The 22,532-nt window shown below is 45.0% G+C and overlaps 1 protein-coding gene across 1 annotated transcript; it reads right to left on the bottom strand.

The window, feature by feature from the left end:
• Nucleotides 1-137: 137 nt before the first annotated feature.
• Nucleotides 138-17,798, bottom strand: polr2a (RNA polymerase II subunit A). The gene is made up of 29 exons (XM_031585283.2): nucleotides 17,449-17,798; nucleotides 16,406-16,538; nucleotides 16,153-16,289; nucleotides 15,455-15,628; nucleotides 14,903-15,184; nucleotides 14,537-14,698; nucleotides 14,065-14,285; nucleotides 13,762-13,894; nucleotides 13,534-13,658; nucleotides 13,115-13,325; nucleotides 12,628-12,837; nucleotides 12,077-12,245; nucleotides 11,624-11,718; nucleotides 11,032-11,235; nucleotides 10,549-10,771; nucleotides 10,266-10,449; nucleotides 9,660-9,831; nucleotides 9,408-9,513; nucleotides 8,389-8,594; nucleotides 7,765-8,028; nucleotides 7,118-7,325; nucleotides 6,773-6,873; nucleotides 6,528-6,632; nucleotides 6,169-6,351; nucleotides 5,729-5,932; nucleotides 5,361-5,547; nucleotides 5,014-5,127; nucleotides 4,606-4,755; nucleotides 138-4,362 (listed from the first exon to the last, which is right to left on the bottom strand). The coding sequence occupies exons 1-29, from the start codon at nucleotides 17,533-17,535 to the stop codon at nucleotides 3,206-3,208; spliced, it is 5,907 nt and encodes a 1,968-aa protein (XP_031441143.1). The 5' UTR covers nucleotides 17,536-17,798; the 3' UTR covers nucleotides 138-3,205.
• Between the last annotated feature and the right edge of the window lie 4,734 nt (nucleotides 17,799-22,532).

The following is a 22,532-nucleotide window of genomic DNA, read 5'->3' as shown; positions in this document are numbered from 1 at the left end:
AATGTAGTTTCTATGGTGTTTGCAGGCCAACCATTTGGTGATTGACAGGTAAGTGGCGCACAACTTTTAAGCTGGACATTTACTCCACAAACTCCTACCACAGTCCAAGGGGAAAACAGCATTTACAGAACCATAAGTGTAGTAAAACCTTTATTTTTTTCTCAAGTCAAAAACAAACGCAACAAATAGATACAGAGAATGAAGTAAATCAGATCGATTTCTATACAGTGGCAATTTTTTTTTAATTCTTAATTTAAATCCTCCTCCAACCCCACCCCCCTCCCAAACAAAGAGAAACCCTGTCCAGTATTAAACTCAGAACTCAGGAAAAACCCTGTCTCACCCATAGACACGTGCCCACTCACTCATACACACACACACACACTCTCATCACTCACTCACCCCCCCCCCACCCCACCCCCGTGTATCCTCTCTGGGAGCCGAGACACAGCAACAGCGACTGGACATCACGCAAAACAGCCAAGCGGCTGAAGGCAAGCCGGGCTTGGTGAGGACCAACACGACCGCACACGCTGTACAGACAGGGAGACGCCTCAGGACAGACCTCCTCCAAACATTTTGCAACTTAAGGCTTTGGGAACTGAAGCTTGATGCTCTTAGAAGTTCAAGCAGCTCTCCTTCGTCAGTTGGTACCTTACTGGTTCTGTGCTAAAGGTCACTCACAGCCCTCTTAAGACCGGCCCAGTCAGTCTAGGGTCACCAACACCAATAATGGAAACTTGGGATGGTCAGACAGGATAGGTGTTGTACCATGACAGGAAAGTAAGAAAAAAAAGAAAAAAAAGTCAGTGGTTCCAATCATGTTCCTTCAAAGTGAGGAATTCATCTTGGTTCCACTTCCATGGTAAAAAAAGTTCTTAAATATCCTCCCACTGAAACACTTCTAGCACTATGATATTGTATCGCCCATCCCACATCTTTAACCTCTGCCCCCCCCCCCCCCCCCCACACATATCTGGACCTTGGTAGTTAGAGGAAAATAAACAAATACTGATTTGTCTGAGGGCCAGGTGCAATCTGGGAGTAGGTGAACCAAGGGTATGTGAGTGGATGGATTGGGTTGGCGCTTAAAATGGCAGGACTATGCTGCTCTGCTCAAAAACACTTACGATTTCTTCACCTCAAAAATCATGGTCAATTTGATCAAACCTGAAAGTACAAAAAGTGCTGTTCTGGGCAAGGTGTCCCTCTCCTTCATAAGAAATATTAAACCAGCATAATCAGTCGTCCATTTCTTGGAGACAAGCTTAGCCCTGACCAAAAAAAGTGTCACCAAAGAGTTGAAATGAAAATGGCCCTATCCTTTAAATTTTAAAAGAAATTCATATAGCCTTAGAAATGTTCTGCATCAAAAATAATAGCACTAGTCAATTATTAGCTGGACCCGATGGTCGCTTTGTTTTGGAAAGATGTTGGGGAAATGGGCGGTATAAAAAAAAAAAAAAACATCACATGCCCCACATGACTCCACCTTCATCACCCAAAAGCACCTGGACAACTCTTCCTCACAGATCCAATAAAGCATTAGAGAGTTGAGGGGGAAGGGTGGGGGTGGAGAATTAACCCCATAAATGTCCTCAATTATTCACACAGATAAGTAGTATTTTAACTTGCCTTAAATACACTGAATATTGAATTAAAATTTAAAAAAAAAAATAACAAAGATTCAACCATTTATACAATTTTAACTAAATTGTTGCTAAAGAGTGTAGGCTGAAGAGGGGATCCAAAGACAATGAACCAACAATCCTGATTTGAACAAATTCTGGTAGGTGGTTCTCATGCAAAACCATAGCCAACGGACTAAATCTCGAGATCCCCGACTTCTAACTGCTCATTCTTTATAAGAAAAACTTTTTATTTATTTATTTTTTTTAAACTCAACAGAACTCCTGCTTTCTGCTTTTAACACCCAAACAAACTTTCTCCGTGTTTAGGAAACATGGTTGCTGGCTTTCACTTTGTCCTTTTTGTCTGTTCTGGCTCGATATTTGCCAGAAATAAAGAGACAGGGAGGTGCTGGTGAGATAATTACACAGGTATAAGGCTTGCATCCTCTGGGGTCGAGAGTTTGGTAAAGGAGGAGAGAGGGATAAAAACAGACCAATTTCAGTGTTTGGTTTGGCGTTCAGATGGTTCACCAATTCGCTTGTCCCACGCCTTCTCTCAAACACGCACTACTAAACAAAATGGCAATCAATCCTCCCATTCATGGCTGCTGTGTATGGGTTGCGTATAGTCTCACCTTCTCTTCTTAGATACAAGATTAAATTCTCGACCCACACTGGTGAATGAACTAATTTCTAATGTCAGACCGAACACTTTTGGACGAAGACAATTTTCCTTCTCTGCAAGTCTGAGCTCTGTCATCAAACTGGACACATCAAGTCAAATCATCAGAACTTTAGTGGCCGATCTGGCAACCCAAAACTGGCAACAATATTTACAGAACAAAGAAGAAAACAAAAATCTATGAGATACGTTTTTGAATAAAATATGTTATTAAAAGGATCTGTGCTCTCCTCTCTACTTCACTAAAGTTATTTCTAAATCAGACAAAAAAAAAAAAAGTTTGAAACTTCAAAGCTTTGCAGATAATATACAATCCACCGTTTGCTTTTTTTCAAAGGCTTTTGGCAATACTTGAGCTCTCCTATTCCTTTACATCCAACACTGAATTTCAGAGAGAAATAAGAAGGGAGGAAGAAAAAGTGTGATGGGATGGGAAAAGATATTTCGATGTGTTTACCACACAAACTGTTTCCTTTCTTAATCTGGGGTTACATTACCCTGAGGTAACACCCACCAGAATTTAAAAACAAAACAAACAAAAAACAAAACAAATGTCTATTTGAAGGCAGCCATCGTCTGGCCAATAGTTCAAGTCTATGAAATACAATAGCAGTATACAGAGTAACCCCCACTGAAGGGAAGAGGCTGAAGTTGTCAGAGAGGTCAAAAAAAAAAAGAAAAAAGAAAGAACGAAAGAAACAAAAACAAACATTTTCACGTGTGGGACCCGAAGGTCCTATGCCTCCTCTCTGAACCAACACCATCACCTCCTCCACAACACCCCAACTGCCTCCCCCACAGGAGCAGTCCTTCATTAGTCATCTGCCCTGGGGCTTGAGGGCCAATCGCTGGGGCAGGGGAAGCCGCTTCAGCTCCCATCCTCCAATGGGCTTCAGTTTTCCTCATCGCTGTCGTCGGGGCTGATGGCAGGGCTGGTGAGGCTGTAGGTGGGGGAGGTGGGGCTGTACCCAGGAGAGGTGGGGCTGTAGGTGGAGCCCTTGGGGCTAGTGGGCGAGTAGGTGGGGGACGTAGGCGAGTACTTGGGGGAGGTCGGGGAGTATGTTGGGGAGGTGGGAGAGTATTTGGGGCTGGTCGGGGTGTAGGTGGGAGACGTGGGAGAGTAGGTTGGCGAGGTTGGGCTGTACTTGGGGGTGGTGGGGGAGTAAGTCGGAGAGGTAGGGCTGTATTTGGGCGATGTTGGGGAGTATTTGGGAGAGGTCGGGGAGTACTTGGGCGACGTAGGGGTGTACTCCGGAGAACTGGGACTGTAGGAGGGGGAGGTGGGGGTGTATTTGGGGGAGGTGGGGGAATAGGAAGGTGAGCTTGGGCTGTAGGAGGGTGAGCTCGGGGTGTAAGTAGGTGACTGTGGGGTGAACCGCGGGCTGGAGGGGGAGTAGGACGGAGAGGTGGGAGAGTAAGAGGGCGAGGTCGGGGAATAGCTTGGGGACGTCGGCGTGTAGTTTGGAGAGGTGGGGGAGTAACTGGGAGATGTAGGGCTGTAGGAGGGAGAGGTGGGCGAGTAGCTGGGTGACGTTGGGGTATAATTGGGTGACGTTGGACTGTAGCTGGGGGACGTCGGCGAATAGGAGGGTGAAGTCGGGGAGTACGACGGAGACGTCGGCGAATAAGACGGAGACGTCGGCGAGTAGCTCGGAGACGTGGGAGAGTAGGACGGGGAGGTGGGGCTGTAGCTGGGCGATGTGGGGCTGTAGCTGGGCGACGTGGGGCTGTAGCTGGGCGACGTGGGCGAGTAGGAGGGCGATGTCGGGGAGTACGACGGAGAAGTCGGCGAATAAGATGGAGACGTGGGCGAGTAGCTGGGTGATGTGGGCGAATAAGACGGGGAGGTTGGCGAGTAGGAGGGAGAGGTCGGGGAATAAGAGGGGGATGTTGGGCTGTAGTTGGGACTGGTGGGGGAGTAGGATGGAGAAGTCGGGGAATAGGAGGGTGATGTCGGGGAATAGCCAGGGCTCTGCGGGGTGTAGCCACCAGGAGAGCGAGGCTCGTAGGCAGGAGAAGTCGGAGAGTAATTCGGGGACATGGCGCCACCTGCAGGACAATGAAGAGAACAAAATCAGATTCTTTCCACCTCGTTTTGAAGCATTACCAGAAACCTCTTCCAACAAAGTCAACATAAAAAGAATTAAAGAAAGTGTAAATATTGCTATATCGATTTAATACTACAACTAGCACAGTGATAATGTGGCACTTTTCAGCCATCTATAGACCTGCCAAACATCTCACCTGCCTAGTATAAAACATCACTAATCCTGCAGTGCTAAGTTTACTGACCTGGCGAGGGGATGTAGGGGCTGGCCGGCCCCGGTGATCCAGGAGACCCAGGCGTTGGGGACCAGGCCGGGGAGTAACCCGGGGAGAAGCCACTGGCGTCGGACGCTGCGCTGGGAGAGAAGCCTGCTGCTCCGGGGGTCATTCCACTTCCTGGAAAAGCAAAATGGTAAAAGGTCAGCGTCACATTACATTACCGTAACGGTATTAATTATCGGACGCCGTGTGTTATCAGCAAACGATCTCGTTGTCATGTTAATCCATTATTAAACTGAAGTTATAGATTGTTAATCCATTATTAAATTTAGCATTTTGACAGAATGGCCAATGTTTGACACGGTCCGATAACTGACATAGCTACGCTAGGAGTTATCCATCTGTGTTTTTGCACTCTTGCGCATAAGTACTCACCCACGCTGGGCGACCAGGCACCATATGCAGGAGTTGCTCCCATGTTCCAGGGGGTCATAGCGGGAGACATGGCGCTCATCGGGCTCGGGGCGGAGCCATAGAACATGCCCGTTGCTGTAAAATGGAGGATACATTTGGATTACACACACCAAGATGAGATTACAGTGTTCAAGCATCTCTGTATGTAGCAGACAGTGGCCGCACATCAGTGCAAGATACAAACAGTAACAATTCAAGAGTCCTGCAATTAAAGTGCCACTTGAAATACTTGGACAAAACTACTATGTATGTGCATCCTGAAGTAAGTCTTTTTGAGGGTGCCGGGAAGATTTGTTTTGTTAACTCACGTCCAGGAACGCTGATGCCAGGGATGTTGGTGGGGATCTCCATGCCGTACTTGCACTTCTCAGCATCCAGCAGCAGGTCAAAGCAGCCGGTGCCGCAAGGGGCCAACTGGCCCAGCATGATGTTCTCCGACACGCCCTTCATGGGGTCGCACTCGCCGTGCGACGAGGCCTCCATCAGCACATCCACCTGTGGACAGGCACAGAAACCATGTTCTTGAACAGGCGATTACACACTAAAAATAATTTTTTTATGTTTTCACTGCAACTACAATTCACCTTTTTTTTTTTTATGTATGGTTTAAGAGTGAATGAACAGAAGGTGAAAAAATGTATGTGTGGGAGCAGGACTGAGTGTGTGTAACTCCTACCGTTTCCTCAAAGGAGCACTTCATGAGCGGCCCGGTGTCCTGCCGGTTGATGCCGTGACGGGTGATGGCCATTAAATGACCCCTACTGGTCATCGTGTCGCAAAGCAGGGCCAGATGCCGGTAGTTGACATAGGAACCGTCAAAGGAGATCACATGGTACAACTCCCTCTCCAGAGCCTTTCGCACGGCCTCAATACCCAACACCTGCAGACATGACAGGTAGAGGCAAAGGATTATGGGTTAATTCAGAGGTAGTCTGAAGATTTACACCGTTGCTAATCTTTTCGTGACTTGACAAAATGCATAAAAATTAATCATGAGAAGGAAAAACAAAGACATCTAATCCCCATGTATGCATTAAAAACAGGTTATGGAAAGGAACAACTAAAGCCACATAAAAAACACCTAAGTGGAAAGCTGCAAAATAAAGACGGCCTTACGGTGAAAATCTCCACGATGTCGTTGGAGGTGGTCCTGACGGGGTCCACATCCTTGTCACTCAGCACGCGCATGAGGGCCACGCCGTCCGTCTCCAGGATCCACTCCTGCAGGGCCTTGAACTCGCCGTCCTCTGTGATAATGATCCGCTTCTTATTGTCAGTCTGCGGAAGGTGCATGTACACCTGGGCAACGAGAGAGAGAGGTCAGTTAGGACTGATTCAGCCTTTTGCTCTGTGTGTATTGGGGAGAATAATAATATTAATTTGCCAAATGTGTGACTGAATATTTAAAAAAAGATTGAGATAAACAAGAATTTGACTGAATTATTTCTTGGCGAAGTGTGTGAGAGTATCCTCACCTTGCTGATCTGCTCAATACCCTGCAGAGTCATGTCTGTCAGCATGTTGGACTCGATGCACCTCAGGAACACATCGTCGTCCATCTTGTCCACCACCTCCTCATCCTGAAAGGGAAACCAGCACAAGTCAGCACTATTTTAATGCAGGTAAAATTATGGAAACCACGACTCCACCAAGACAGCTTATTTCTTAAGCAGGCGGGGGATGTATGTGTGTGTGTGAGTGTGTGTGAGTCACTACACACCTCTTGGAACTTGTTCTCGTCGCTGTTCATGATGCGAATTCGCAGCACCAGCTTCTCAGCGTTGTCGTCGTTGAAGATACAGTTCAGATCGTCACCGAACCCTGAAGAACGTGGCACAGACACAGACCAATGAGTAATAGCACACACTTAGTGCAAACATTAAAGTTACATTCATACATTACATGCATGCTGAGAACACTGAGCAGACCTTTAGAACTCAGTCATATTCTACATGAATCATTTAAACTAGCTTAAGTAGATCTACTACACAGGTTTAAAATGGACTGATCAGCAACACTGAACGACTTTTTTCCCTTTACAATCAGACTCTGGAATGTTCCTTACCAGCGTTGATCTTCTCAGCAATTTGCTCCATGGTCAGTTTGCGGTCAGTCATGTGCTTGCGGTCCAGCTCGATGCGGAGCAACCAGGGCGAAATGCGGGTCACGTCGAAGTCGGGCATCTCATAGTAGACGTTCACCCACTCCTGGTCCTCAGTCACTACTGTGTTCTGGGGGTTGGGGTCGTAGTAGATAGCCGTGTTGGCAGTCACCTAGAAACCACAACCAGGAAATAGTTATTAGCATTATTAACATTATTATTATTATTGTACAACTCCCATCTGTTTCAGCACACAAGAATACGGTGGTTTTCATTTCTATATTAACTTAGGCAGTAAAAGCACTTCATGTTTGTAAGATAGAGTGTATATTTAAAACTGATCTGAAAGCAGCTAGACAGGCCTCCATAAGTTTCAGAGAAGTGTAGGAGAATTTCAAAAGCAGGTGTTGTGGAGTTTGTGGTTGCATTTTGTAAAAAAAAAAAAACTGTAGAAGCTTCGATAGAACAGAAGCCTTCGAGTAGCTAACTTGCATACCACAATTTGGATCTTTTAGGACTTATAAAGTACATAATAAAATGTATTAATCATGTCAGTGTAAATAAATAAATAAATAAATAAAACACAAAAAACAGCGAGATCTGATAAGTACCTTGCGCAGTGTGGTGTGCTCCAGGCGACACAGGATGTCCTTGGCCCTCTCTGCGTCACGCGCCGCTTGGCCCACCAGGAAGACGGTGAGCGAGGGGGTCTTGGGCCGCTTGGAGATGTTGATCAGCTCCTTGAGACGGGGCACACCCAGCGTGACGTTCTTGGCCGACACGCCGGCGTAATGGAAGGTGTTCAGGGTCATCTGGGTGGCAGGCTCTCCCAGAGACTGGGCAGCCAGGGCACCAACCATCTCACCCGGGTGTGCCTACGAGTGGAAGGAAGGAGAGGGGCCGTGTCAAGGAGTGGGTCTGACATCACATCTGTATGTGCAAATTCTGGGTTCTATATGGCTTTTCATAGAATTAACTATGCTGGTTTCTTAGTCGGATTTCCCAGATTTCTTAGGTTTATTTTTTCTTCCTCTGTGCCATGTGCATTGCTAAAAAAATGTTTTTCGATTTAGTAAAAATTTCACCCCGAAAACATGAAAACATCTAGCATAGCATAACTATTGTAAACACATTGGAGTTTGCACTAGCCAGCCAACGGACAGGCGGGAAAGCAAAGCCTCACAAGTAGTCCCATGAGGACCAATGTGTGCTTAATCTGGATTAGAGCCACTCACAATGGCCTGGTTGAATTTGGTTTCGATCTCTCCGAGGAGCCAGTCGAAGGCTTCGGTGCTGAGGCGGAACTCCTCCGTCATGCGCCGCGAGCAGAGGGTGGAGCGCAGGTGGATGTTGAAGAGCAGCGTGGCGTTCTGCTGCGCCTGCCGACTCAGGGGGTCTTCGCCGTTCACAATCACCAGCTTCTTACTCAGACCGTGTGTGCCTGCATACGCAGAGGAAAAGAAATGATACAAATCACCATCATTGTGAGAACTTCTAAAATCACCTCCTAAATCACTGTTCAAATTATTATTAATTCTTGTCATTAAAAGTATTACAACAAGAGTGGATGCAAGAACAAGGACGTTGTTTTCCCACTTAATTTAGACTAAGCTGTATTCAGTCTCAAGGATGGCACAGTTTCAATTCAATATGGAAACTGACTTTTAGCCTTTAAATCAATAGCTACAAACAGAGAATTACCAGGACAGCACATCTAATCCTGTTCACAAGAAACAGGCCAGAAAGTATTTTTGCTTAGGTGTGAAAGACAAGACTTCTTCATTTTGTGATGCAACATAGTGGTCATACCAGAGAAGTTATAGTCTCTTGTGACGACGTAAAAGTCAGTGGAGTGTTGCATGTTGTGGATTACGGCCTCACACACACACACCTTGGCCTCAAGGACATCATGTGCGGCCAGTGATCCCCACACCGCTCTAAGTCATCAGCACTCTTTATATAGCTAGCGTGAGGCTCCCGTCTTTATTTAGCAGTAAGCACTGCCCTGCGACATTAAGGTGACCAAAGGCAGCCACAGACTAATCCTTTACACTGCTAATGCTGATCATTAAAAACAACTAACAAAATAAATATCATAAATTGCAACATAAGATTGTAAGTCATGTGACGTACTTAAATAAAGGCCTATACCTTAATGCAACAGAGGGCAATGAAAAAGGTTTGAATTGGGAATGGAAGCAAGTGGCCCGTTTTTCTTTGGTTGTTAAACTTGATTTAAGTCAGTCATACCCACCCTCGATCACCCGCAGTGGGTTGAGGTCCGTGGGGGTCCGCGGGTTGATGCGGAAAATCTTCTGAGCGTTCCAGATCATTCTGGACAGGTTGCACGGCAGCACCACCTACAGGAGAAAACAATTACTACCAGCACATGATTTGCTATAGAATCTCAATGGTGCGCGTGTGCGCACCACTTAAAAAGTGTGCATAACACTTTAAAGCCGTCCCATCTTGACGACTAGTAATCCACACTGTGCAAATGTCCCACCTTGCTGTCCCCTGTAGGGAAAATGGCGCGCAGAATCTCCCGGTCCTCCTTCATCTTCTCAAACTCGGTCTCCAGGGCACTCTGCACGTGCGCGTTGGTCAGCACATCCTTCACCACGTCCTCCTGTAGGGTGCGCCGGAGGGCTCGCTCGTTGCTGTAGTCAAACTTGAACCTGCGGATTACAGTTGGGGTGGGCCGGTGAGTGAGGCCATGCAAACCGCGGCTAATGGCGCATGTCACGTGACGTCATGGCTCGGTTCAGAGCTCACTCCTCCAGTTCAAAGGCGCCAAGATAACACCTGTTCCCCCTGCTATTGTTGCTGTTTTTGTTTAAAAGGCAACCCTCCTGAAATGCAGAAACAGGCAACTGCATACGGACATTTTAACTAACTAACTTTCTTTTAATCTCACTTAAGGAAAGAAATGCTCGACTTTCTTTGAATCGTATTTCTAAAGCAAACAAACCCAGGTTTTGCTTCAACCCGCACATTACACAGAAAGTCAGACAAACTTCAGCAAATTCAAAGCAAATATAAATAATGAATGATATTGCAACACACTACATGTTTGTGAGTCATTCACCACTTCCCCTCTCTGCAGACTCACTTCTTTTCGAAGGCCTTGTGCGAGGGCTTGAGTGTGGCCAGGTTCTGGAACTCCACACACTCGCCGGCCAGGCCGTCCTCCCCGTAGCGCAGCTGCACAACCTGGTTGATGGAGTTCCGCACCGTGGCGTCATATTTGACCATCACAGACTCCATAGACTTAATCAGACGACGCTGGATGTAACCTGAGATAAACAAAAGGGGTGTGTGTGTGTGTGTTAATCACAGGTTGTGTTAACAGTACTACAAAACTCCTCAAGATGCCCAGCAGTCACCCTTCGTACCAGTCTCAGCTGTTTTGACAGCTGTGTCGATAAGACCCTCTCTGCCTCCCATGGCGTGGAAGAAGAACTCGGTGGGCGTCAGGCCGGCCAGGTACGAGTTCTCTACAAAGCCTCTACTCTCGGGGCCGTAATCATCTTTGATGAAGTGGGGCAGTGTCCGATGCTTGAAGCCGAATGGGATTCGCTTACCCTCCACGTTCTGCTGCCCTACCACAGCAATAACCTGCACAGGGATGTTCAGTTATGATGCATGTTCTTAGAAACCTGTGTCTAGATAAATATATGAGAATAGAGAATGTATATCTGAAATAAGTTGAGCTTAAATAAAAATATGATTTATAAAAGGAGTACGTAATTTACTGGAAATATTATAAGTAGTCCCAAAGAGACTGATTAAAATGATACTCTCTCTTGGGCCTCTTTCCTTGGTTTAACTGGCTATTCTCCTGAGAATGGATTTTCAAATAAACGTGCTGGATATACCTGTGAGATGTTAATTTTGGACCCTTTGGACCCGGCCACCACCATGGACTTGAAGTTGTTGTACTCAGACAGGGACTTCTGGGCGGATGAACCGGTTTTGTCTCGAGCGTCGTTCAGGATTCGGTTCACCTGGTTCTCAAAGGTCTGTCGGAGCGTGTTACCTGGGGTGGGCTCCAGCTCGTTGTTGTGGGCTTTCTCAATCACCTGGGGGGAGGGTGGGGAGAGACAAGTCGGAACGTGGCCTGCCTGCAGTGATTTCGCCTTACTGGAATGAACCGCTTTAAAAGCGGAACTGAAATTGTTCGTCGCTTTGTTTACATACTCATTCGTTTATTTGTTCCTGGCCGGTGTAATGTATGGACTGAAAATACAAAGTTCGTTAATGTAATAGCCATAAATTCAGGCCATAAATCCTAAAAGGTTTTTGAGCTGTTCTGGGTCCCACATCATTTACTTGCTCCACCTAAATCAGGCGGAGGTGGTGTGTACTTCGTCGTGCTTGCTTTCAAGTTTCTGTTTTGGTTCCTTGTTTCCATCAACAGAGCCATTTTACTCTACAGTCTGTGACTGGTCATTCTTTACTTTTGCTCACCTCTATCACATCCTGTTTGGCCTTCTTGATGGTGTTCTGAATGTCCAAGTAAGTCTTTGCATCAGCAATGGAGTCACCAATACCGATGGAGTGACCTAGAGGCAACAGGGTAGACACAGGTCACACCAGACTTGAAGGACAAGGCAATGATGACAATTCTAGCATCACAAAAGAAGAAGTCAGACAATATTGATCTAAGAATTGGAACACCCAATTTCGCCTGAAATCAATAGACTGGCTGGAGCAAATGTTGTTAGGCCTTTATATTGCTGGCTTAGATATTTCACTTCAGTATTGTCTAAATGCTAATAGCAAAGTGACTTAACCAACAGAACCAGAAATATTTCAAATTTCCATAATTTGAGAATGAATGAATGAATGAATATAAATCTGCATTTAAACATGATAAAATCCTATCCAGGCTGACACTACATTCTCCCCTCCTTTCCTTACCCTCGATGAGCAGCCAGTTGTTGACCACCGTCTGGATGTTGGAGTAGAAGAGGCGGGTGACGTCGTGGCCCATCTCCAGGTAGGAGATGTGGACCAGGGAGCCGGCCGACGTTCCCAGGGACTTCTTACACAGGATGCCCATGATGAGCTCGCCGTTCTCCACAACCACCTGAAGGAGGGGAGACAACATTTCTAATTACAGTGGCTTAAAACGCTTTACAAACTTGTGTTCAGTCTTGATCTAACGTGGCTTTCAATTTTCAGTGACCGTTGGGCTAGGGAACTTTTATATGATTCCAATGTACAACAGTCCTTTTTTTTTTTTTTAAGATTTGTTTTCGGGCTTTTTGCTTTTATTCAGATAGGACAGTGAAGGTTTGGACAGGAAATGGGATGGAGAGAAGAGGTGGGGAGTGGGATAGGGAAATGACAGCGGGTTGGATTCGAACCCGTGTCCCCGTGCAAGCACCACAGTGCCCCCCCAACAGTCCTTCTTATAATAGTTATAGAGCAACATTCCATCATCTATGAGAGCACCAGGGGCAGCGTACCTTGGTGTCCCCAGGGGAGATGTGCTTGTAGGGGCCGCTGTCCTCCTCGTCGGGGTGGGTGCTGTGGGTGCGGATGACGTTGATGTGGCCGGGGATGATGAGACTGAATATCTGCTTGCCCGTCCAGAACGGTCGGGGCTTCAAGATGGCTGGCTGGGGCACTTTGCCGTCCCACGTGGAGAGGAACATCAACAGGTTCATCACCTCGCCCTGCGGGTAGAGATTGGTCCAAAGGATTATTTTCTGTTTACTTGTGTAAAAGATCACGTAATACGTACATGAATTTCTTTATATGATTATAAAAATCTCATGCACTGTGAGCACAACATTTTTTTTTTAAGACCTGTTTAAGACAAGTGTCTTTCTGTATAGCTAGACCCCACTATTTTACCATATATCGGAATAGTTTTGTTATTTCAGGGATGTGAACGAGAGATGGCTGTTTTGTGATTAGGGGTTTGTTTAAAAAAAAAAATGCTAGCCATACCCTGTCTAAGAAGACGTCTCTCTTTGTGAATTTGCGCACGGCGGTGAGTGTGTCCTGCACAATACCCATGACGGGCCTGTTGGACTGGGGGGTGACGATCATACGGGGCACCATGGCCAGCTCCTGGATCTCTGCTTTCGTCTCCAGAGACTGGGGAAGATGCAAGTTCATCTCGTCCCCATCAAAGTCAGCGTTGTAGGGAGTCGTCACACTGTGATGGGCGTAGACGAATCACAGCATAAATACTTTGGGCAGAAGGTTTAAATACCACAAAACATGCATGGTCTGCATGCACTGCGTACAATATGCAAGCTGTGTACGTTGACAAATAAAAGCTTATGTAGTTCAGTTAGAGGGTTTGTAGATCATAAATAGGAGTGCACTTAAGTCATACTGTTGTCTGTTTTCAGGGAGCATACCTGAGGTTCATACGGAAGGTGGACCATGGCAGGATTCGCACACGATGCCCCATCATGGACATTTTGTGCAGCGTAGGCTGTCTGTTGAAGATGATGATGTCGCCATCGCACATGTGTCGTTCGACCTGAAGAGAAGCAACTCCAAGCTCAGAACATCGTACCGCAACTCCAAACTAACTTTGTTTGAGTTAGATAAACAACATCTTTCTGGGAATATCGGTGTATTACCTTGTAACCAATCTGGAGGTGAAGGTCACTGGGTTTAGGGTGGAACCGCAGGTCAATGCGGTCGCCGTTGTCACGGATGATGTACTTAGCTCCCGGGTACTGGCTGTTCCCTCTACTCACGAGCTCTTGAAGTCTGGGGGTTTAAAGGAACCAGTCATTGACCACAAAATCAAGTATGTTTCTCAAAATAGTTTACCGAAACTTTTACAGCAATTATGGAGATGAATCAAAAACAACAAAATCTAAATGTTAAGACTTTCAACTGTAGGAACAGGTGCAGCTGGGGTTATGACGGCCTCTCACCTGTCGATGTTGAAGGGTGTGACGATTTCGGGGAAGGTCATGTTGGCCGCGATGGATCGAGGCACACCCACTTGGTCAATCTGCAGGTTGGGGTCGGGCGTGATGACCGTTCGGGCCGAGAAGTCCACACGTTTACCCATCAGGTTACCGCGGACGCGGCCCTCTTTCCCCTTAAGACGCTGTTTAAGGGACTTGAGGGGACGGCCCGATTTCTGCATAGCCTATGATCAGAGAGTAAAGAGCACAATTTTACAACACTTCTCAAAAATGAACTACGCTCTTGAAAAAAATTGTGCATGGTGTAATACTATATAGTCAGAAAAATATTAGTTGATTACTACATTTTATGCCATTTCAGTACTTTGGCAAAATGAAAAATGCTAAAAGAGGTACCGCATTGTTGGACTGTACAGTATTACATGCAGTCCATCTCTGTGCTACAGTGTGTGTGCGTGTGGGGATGGCTGCTTACTCTGGGCAGACCAGGGAGCTCGTTGTCCACCATGGTGGCCACGTGGAACTGCAGTAGCTTCACGTCCTCAGCTATGACGTGGGCCGCGGCGCCACTCTGTTCGTTCCTCCGCAGCTGGTTGTTGATCTTGACGATGTCAGCCAGCTTGTGAGTCAAGTCATCCTGAAGAATTGCGAGATAGCAGCATAAACAGGTAGTTGTAAGTGCCAATGATTTCCAAAAATGTGTCTAACGGCCAATCATGATCAATAAACACTCTTAATATCAAAAGCTGGAAGCATATCCATCACAGAAATCAACCCATTTGCTTAAGTCCATCCCCCACTGGTGGAGCCTTTACGTGGGTGGTGGGGAGGCACCACTCACCTGATTACGGGCAGAGCCCTGCATGACCACAGCGGGCCGGACAGCAAGAGGGGGCACGGGCAGCACCGTGAGAATCATCCACTCGGGCCGGGCAAACTTGGGGTCCATGCCCAGGATGACGTCCTCCTCGTCGGAGATGCGCTTGAAGATCTCGTGCACACGCTCCGGGTTGAGCAGGATCTTCTTCTCCTGCGAGTCCTCATTCACGTGCTTCCACTCGGCGTACAGCTCCAGGCCTGTCCGACGGATGACGGGCTGGTAACGCCCACAGCCTCCATGACCCTGGAAGGGCAGAGGTCAAATGGTGTGTCAGGATTCCAAACACTGTGTCGGGTCAGGTGTGGAGATTATACATCTGAGGCTTAAAACTATAACTGGTCACCGGTGATCAGTCCTTAAGAGATTGTACTATTAAAATTTGAAATTCCGATTAACCATTTCTGCTTTTTTGAACTACTGAAACAAACAAAAAATGTGATGCTTCTTTCAAAAGATTCCTTTTTCTGCATGGGGCCATGAGTGAGACATGCCATATCATGGCCACTGCATTACCTTCTCCTTGGTAAGGTCTTCATCGTGGTCCTGCTGCTCCATTCCAAACTTGTTGTCCATCTCCTCACCACCCTCACAAATGTTCTTGCCTTTACACAGGTCATAGACATGGGTCAGGCGCTTCCGTGGTTGCCCCTTTGACTTCCCCAGGATGTCCTTGATCTTCGGGTTATTCTGGAAAATTCAAACGTTAGCATTAGAACCTTACATTTGCTCATTTTGCAGAAGCTTTTATCCAAAGCGGCTTAGAAGTGTCAATCAAACTTCAATAAATTAAGAGTGCACCTTGGAGTAAGCACTAAGTACTAAATCTACTAAATGTAACCAAGCGCAAGGAGACCAGGTAAAGAAGTGAAGGGTAAGGGTAAGTGCGAGTTAGGCGTGTAAGGGTGTTATAGGTGTTAGGAAACAAGGTGCTCTCAGAAAAGATGAGTCTTCAAGAGATTCTTGAAGATGGAGAGGGACATCCCTGCTCTAAAAAGCATTTGCTAGCTTGTCGCCTAGTGTGAAGGGATGGCTGAGCCAGACTATGTTCCTTGGAGGAACCCAGTGGTTGAGAATGAGCATAAGCCTGTATGATTCAGTTCAAGTAAATAGGTGCAGACCCAGAAGTCACTCAAGGCATTTCAAAGCGTTTCTTTAAAGCTTGTACTTTTGTGAAATATTTCATGAATACGAGGAGAGGAGACATTACTCACAGAATCCACTAGAAGCTTGGAGCAGAAGAAACAGACACAGCGAAGTATCTTCATAATTTTGTTGACGAAGCCGACATGAAACACCGGCTTGGCCAACTCAATGTGGCCAAAATGACCGGGGCACTCCGCCATGTTACCTGGTCAATGGGGGCATGGTTCAAAAATTAGCCTTTGCAATAAACATACACTACAAAGCATATTTCGACCAGAGGGGTCTTGTAAACAGTGTAAGCTGTGCATCCAGGAGCCGTACCTGCACATGTCTGACACCTGCCCGTTCGCTCTATGACCCCTTGTCTTGGATCCATAAGACCGCCCAGCTTTGGGCGGCCTCCCTCTGTAGTTTCGGAGTACTTGATGCCACCTTCGGTGACAGACATCCGTTTCTGAAAAACAACACACATAAACCATGGTCATGACCAATGTCATTTCATAAAATTAAAAATAAATAAAACACACACACACAGTGAGAAATCAATGCTGCCCGGAATAGTGACAGAAGACATGAATTTAACTATGGCAGTAGGTAGGCCATGAAAATACTACCTCAACATCTCAGATGAATACGGGACTCATTGCTACAGCTTCAAACGCCAGTATGCAACTTAAATAAAACTTTTCGTCTTGAAGAGGTACAGGTGGCCCCTAACAATTCCATGACCGGAAGCACGCTGATAATGGGATGAGCACGTCTTCATTTGAGCCAAATAACGGTCATAATAATGTATCTATAAGCAGTTGAATTTTGATTTAATCTACCATTACTGAAACCTTTCTCTGAAGAAAACATGCGAAACTTCATATTCATTGTGGCTTTTTTTATTATCAGTGAATACGCTTTAAATGATGAAAGGGAAAATTACTGAGGGACTATTTCTACAAGTTTTGGAAAACTCCTCTAGCACTGACATTGGCCGTAACTGAAGAGCATCACAGCTAAGCATGTAAAGTTAAGTTAGCTGTAGGGCTAACAGCAATATCGTGTGAAAACACAGACACCAAACTTAGTTCCAGCATACATGGGATTTGATTTATGTAGTTGTTCAGGTATGTGTAGAAAACTTTGCTCCAACTTCCTCAAACATGCGCTCACTAGCTACCATCAGCATGTTAGCTTGCTGGCTAGCTAGATATCCAGCTAGGCTAACTAAATAGCAATGCTTACTGCAGACCATCCATTATCCATGACTATGAAACTGTAACATAATAAACTGTCGTAAATATGTATGTATGCAACATCAAAATGCTGAAGAACAGATTATAGATTGAACCCCCCCTCCCCAAGACAAAACCTACAAGCTCATCTGGACTGATGATGCCGAATTGCACTCTCTTGATGAGGCGCAATGGGCATGCGCTGTCGCTGGAGGGCGGTCCGTGCATCCTGTCTATTCAAAGAGACGCGTCCTCCCCCGGCACGCCGCTTTGAAAGAAGGAACAGCTTAAAACGCCACCAAGACTCTCTCCTGGTCCCCACTGGCGACCGGAATGCCTCCGATGGCAGTCTCCAAAGGACCCACGTTGTTTGATCAACAATGAGCCTATTTATGAAAGACTTTATTCTAGCTACTCTGACTAACTGCTATTCCCCTCCCTTTTCCTGAACTACTCTCCAGTGCGCTCTAAGCGCATCTGAAGCTGAAAGGCTCACACACCGCTTTATATAGACTGCACGCTGAGCTACAGGTTTACACACTCATCACGGCAGGGGCTGAACAGTCAGAAGGCGGGCTCTCAAGCTCTGTAGTAAAACGTTAATTGGCTATTCAAGAGGACAACATGAATAATGCATTAAAATTCACGTATAGCCAATGAAGATGCACGTTTTGTCTTGCACGAATAGAAATAATAGGAATCTATGACACTACCATTAACATTGATATGATTGGTTTATATACATCAGAGGTGGGGCTTCGGTGATAGCCAGGGTGCAACGTTCTAAATATGCAACATAGTGCAAGGCGATTCGCCACTTTCCTCATTAATATATATTAATGTATTCCCCTTCACCAATAGCTTTCAAGATGAGTTGATGTAGGAATGAAATTCGTTAAGCCCGCCTTACTGCCGAACATTACCGATTTTTGCCGAACTATATTTTTCCCCTCTGAGCAAAAATAAAAAAAATCTGCGTTGTCTCGCTCGTCTTGCTCTGGATCAGCTACGACTCTTGGAAAAGAAGCTCGCGCGCAGGGCCTAACCAGTCCTTCGAAGAATACACGAATATATGTGATGAAATATGCTTAAGTGTAATTCCAAATTTCAGAATCTTTGTCATTTTTCTATGCTCTTTTCATTTGACCATCAGCTGATTTTTTTTTTTTTAACGATTTCTGTTTTTACGGGAGTATGGACACATCCCCGGACTCGAGTGGAACCACTACCTGGATCAGAGGTTGTCTTAGCGGTATGCATATTTGGAAAGTCCCCTGAAAGCCTTATTTTGATAATACCAGTTATACGATGGTTTTTTTTACATGTAAAAGCATGGAGGTGGTGGTTGATTGGGTCTCCACACCATTAGCATTTATATTTCAAATACTGGACATATATTTAACTAAGATACGATATATAGGAAAAAGGCCACAGAATAGGTAGTGTTAACTATATCTAAAGAGCGCCAGTTGGGAGCTACAATGCATAGCATTTTGGTTAATTTGGTGTATTTTTGGCTTGATTGTCAATGTGTTGTTCGGATGTAACGTTTAACAATTGTAATTAACTAGCTAAAGGTAGAATAACTTATCTCCAGAAACCCCAGTAAACCAAGTTGCCGCTTAATGTTAGCTTACTATGTCTAGCTATTACTAATCAATGCTAAATGTGCTAACAGGGAAAGTAGCCAGTTAGCTAGCTAGCTAAAGGTGTATTCCTCTTGATTGAGGCAAACCATCTTCTGTCATGTTCACGTAACTATCTGTTGAAGAGATATATAATTTGTTGGTTAATCTCGTTTAACCTGATACATAGATTCAGGAATTGGCGAATTGGATCTGCAGTCTCGTTAACGTTGAATTAACTTGCAGCTCAACATGGAAATATGGCCGCCAGTTGGGAGTAACGTTATCGGTTGTCTATACGATGGTATGTTGTGTTGGCTAAAGCGAACAATAGACAGCGTTGTCTACGTTAGTGTTCAAGAAAGCTGCTTAGAATTAACTTAAACGTTGTGGAAGACAATGTTAGAACGCGGTGGTACTTAAATACACATATGTCAACAAACTCTGGTAATATAAATTATCGATTGTTCGTAGGATAAAGTCAATTATTCAGTTAACGTTAGCTGACGTTAGTTTTTAAGTGGGTTTTAGAGTTCCTTCTTGCTGGCTAATGTTGGCGGTCTACATGGCTGCCTCTTAGCACCCAACTGGCCAACCTGCCAGATCACCGACTAGCCTAGTCAGTAACATCTGATTTCAGAAAGGCGTTCTGTTCTAAATGTGAAGTTTTGATCAGTTGATATAGTTAATGACTGTTATGGCGCTATCGTGTGCAATGTTGTTAGTTTGACCGTGTGGATATATTAACAAAATGTGCCACCCTCCCAGGGGCAAATGGCTAATGTTAGATTAGTAGCTAACACCTAGCAAGCTAATCTAGTTTTACAACACGAGTCGCCTGAATTGCTAACGTTACTAGCTACTGTCAAGGTAAGTCGGATCAGAAAAAATAGGTGATATGTTCCTCTGTATTTCAATTATGCGATGTGTATATACAAATATATGTTGTCTTTTTTTTGTTGAAACATGTAACATTGGTGTTTGCTGTAACGTTAGTTACTGTAACTTGCAATGCAACTTTGGCATGGGTGAGAGTCACTGTTAGCCAGTTTGTCGTTGCACTTCCAGTTTCAATTCTGAGCAGTCGTTCGGGCCATCATGTAATATGTGCGTTAGATGAAACAACCCTAAAATAATTCCACCTATTCTTAGGTTTACAGCAGTTCAATGTTACCATCAGAAGTCATTTGTAATGAGCAATAAATCGAAGTCTTTGTTGACGTCTAAGCATAAAATATCTTTTGGTACCAAGTGCAATGAGGAATCGGATAATAGGCTAGCAATTGTTTTAAGCCAGCCAGCAACATGGCGGGGTAGTTCAAGTCGCAGTTACACAAATGGACCCTTATTAGCCTGGCTTGGTGGAAAGGACTCCGATAGCAGTGGACGCATTGGGCGGGTTCTTGACTGTGAGGACGAGCCTCTTGGATTGTGTAACTCTTGGCTCCATGTTGGTCAACGATAGCTTATTAGCGATGGGGTAGGTTGTACAACGACATGAATCGGTTATTTAACGCACAATTGGACCTGAACAGAATCAGTATATAGCATTCTAGTTAGTTTACAGTTTGTATGAACTGCAAAATGTTTATTTCGAACCCCGACTGTGACTACATGAGCTAATGCGTTTGACTTTAGCAGTAGAGATAGCCTAGCTTACAGCCTGCTGATCAACAGAGGATTCTCGCTGCGTTACACAATACTATAATCTTGTAGACAACTTCGTAACACTCCAGAGTAGACTGTTTTCTTGTATTGTTTCTAGTGGTTTGCGATGGTTTCGTTTCGTGCAATTGCCAGCTGAAATGTAACCATGTTAACGTGATGTTTACACTGTGCAGTCCATTTGAGGTTTTCCTATCAGTTGTCGTGAAGGACCACCAGGTAGGCCAAGTGTGTATCAATATGGGTTTTGTGGACATGTTGACTTGATATTGGTTGTACATTTAACCTAACCATTTGAAAGATTCGTCCCCTTTACATCTTTTATAAGTCTTTAATGCCGTTTCGCAGGTAGGTTAATTTGTTAGTTAACTGATGACTGAAACATTTTCTTTTGTCATTGTGTGACATACGTTTCAAACTTAGTTAAAACTCAGCGTTGAAATGTGTTGATGCTGGACATAAAACGTTATTTTTGCATGCAGTTTCATCACTGTACTGTACCTGGACTGTAGTCCAGCATAACATCCCCTTTGTTACGTGTTTGCCATAGTAAATTGACACATGTATATGTATACACATGTTACAATATGAATAAAACTTTTTCAACAAGCCGTTTCTCTCCTTGTCTTTTTTGTGCCCCTTGAATATTTATTTGTCACTGTTCAATCAATCCATCAAATGTCTGAAATAGAAGAGCTTAATCTTTTGACCATACAACACTATATATTCTACTGCTTAAGTAGGCATGCTTCCTTGTTGGTTCAGTGGTACATAACCGGAAGCCATAGATAGCAGATAGTTGGTCTACTTAGAACATTGGTAAGTGTAACTGGTTATTAATCCATTTTAATTCAAATATTTAGATCACGGCACAATCAGTCTCGTTAGATAGACATAAAACTGTCCAATCTGGCACCTTAGCGCCCACACATAAAAGGTATGTATTTTCCTCAAAGGTAAACATCAAATTGTTATCTGACCCTTGTGTGTCTGTTCACTTACTTACACCCAGTGGAGATTCATGGTATTGCACATAAAATTCACTGTTGCGCAATGGCAGTAAAGTTCATGCTTTCGTGCGCCGTCTTGTGGTTAAACTGTCCCTATGAGACCAGCAACCAAGCAAGGTGGTTTCGAGACATGCCTGGTGATTAAAGGGTTTGCTCAATAGAATGACCCACGGTCTGCTGTGTGATGTAATTGGTGACCCTGGCAAAATGAATGACAAATTTTAAAGTGTGATTAGAACGATAAAATATGTTTGATCTCATGATATTATCTACCTCCCTTATTTTGTTACATCAGTTATATTAATATTTACTGATTCAGGCCTGACTCTCACTTAGTCATGTTTTTTACAGGTCATATGAGTTGATTCCCTGCAAGAGTATTAAAACTGGTTGATTCTGCGAAATAGTTTGACATGAATAATGCTACTACTGCAATTGTGTGTGACCATGTAACGATGAACGTGAAATGGATTATTAAGATTGTATGCAATTTTACACTGATGTATGCACTCTTGTTTACATCTGGGCTATGGGACCGCTCACTGAATGGAGCACTTGAATGTGCACATGCGAATGAAGAGTCATACATATTTATTTGCCAACCCAACAGGCTTGCAGATGTAATGTGAGTGTGTCTTTGGGCCTTAATGTTGGCAGCAACTTTTGGCTTCATTTAACCATGGGAGCTCTCGGTGGTGGTGTTTTCCTGCCTGCGTGTGTGACTGGCGGTGAGCTGGCATGCAAGGAGGGGGTGTGGGTGGGAGAGAGAGAGAGAGGGGGGGGGGGTCTGGGGCACATCATCGAAAGCGAACAGGGGAGAGCAGCAGAGAGAAAGCCAGCTGCATAGCTTGCTTCGCAGCAGGAGAGAGATGAGGGACTCCATTTTGGCTCAGGGAAGCTGGATGCCTTCTAAGAAAAGGACTTT

This window comes from Clupea harengus, chromosome 18, assembly GCF_900700415.2.
Source record: "Clupea harengus chromosome 18, Ch_v2.0.2, whole genome shotgun sequence".
NCBI lineage: Eukaryota > Metazoa > Chordata > Actinopteri > Clupeiformes > Clupeidae > Clupea > Clupea harengus.
This window is presented reverse-complemented; position numbering and strand designations above follow the sequence as displayed.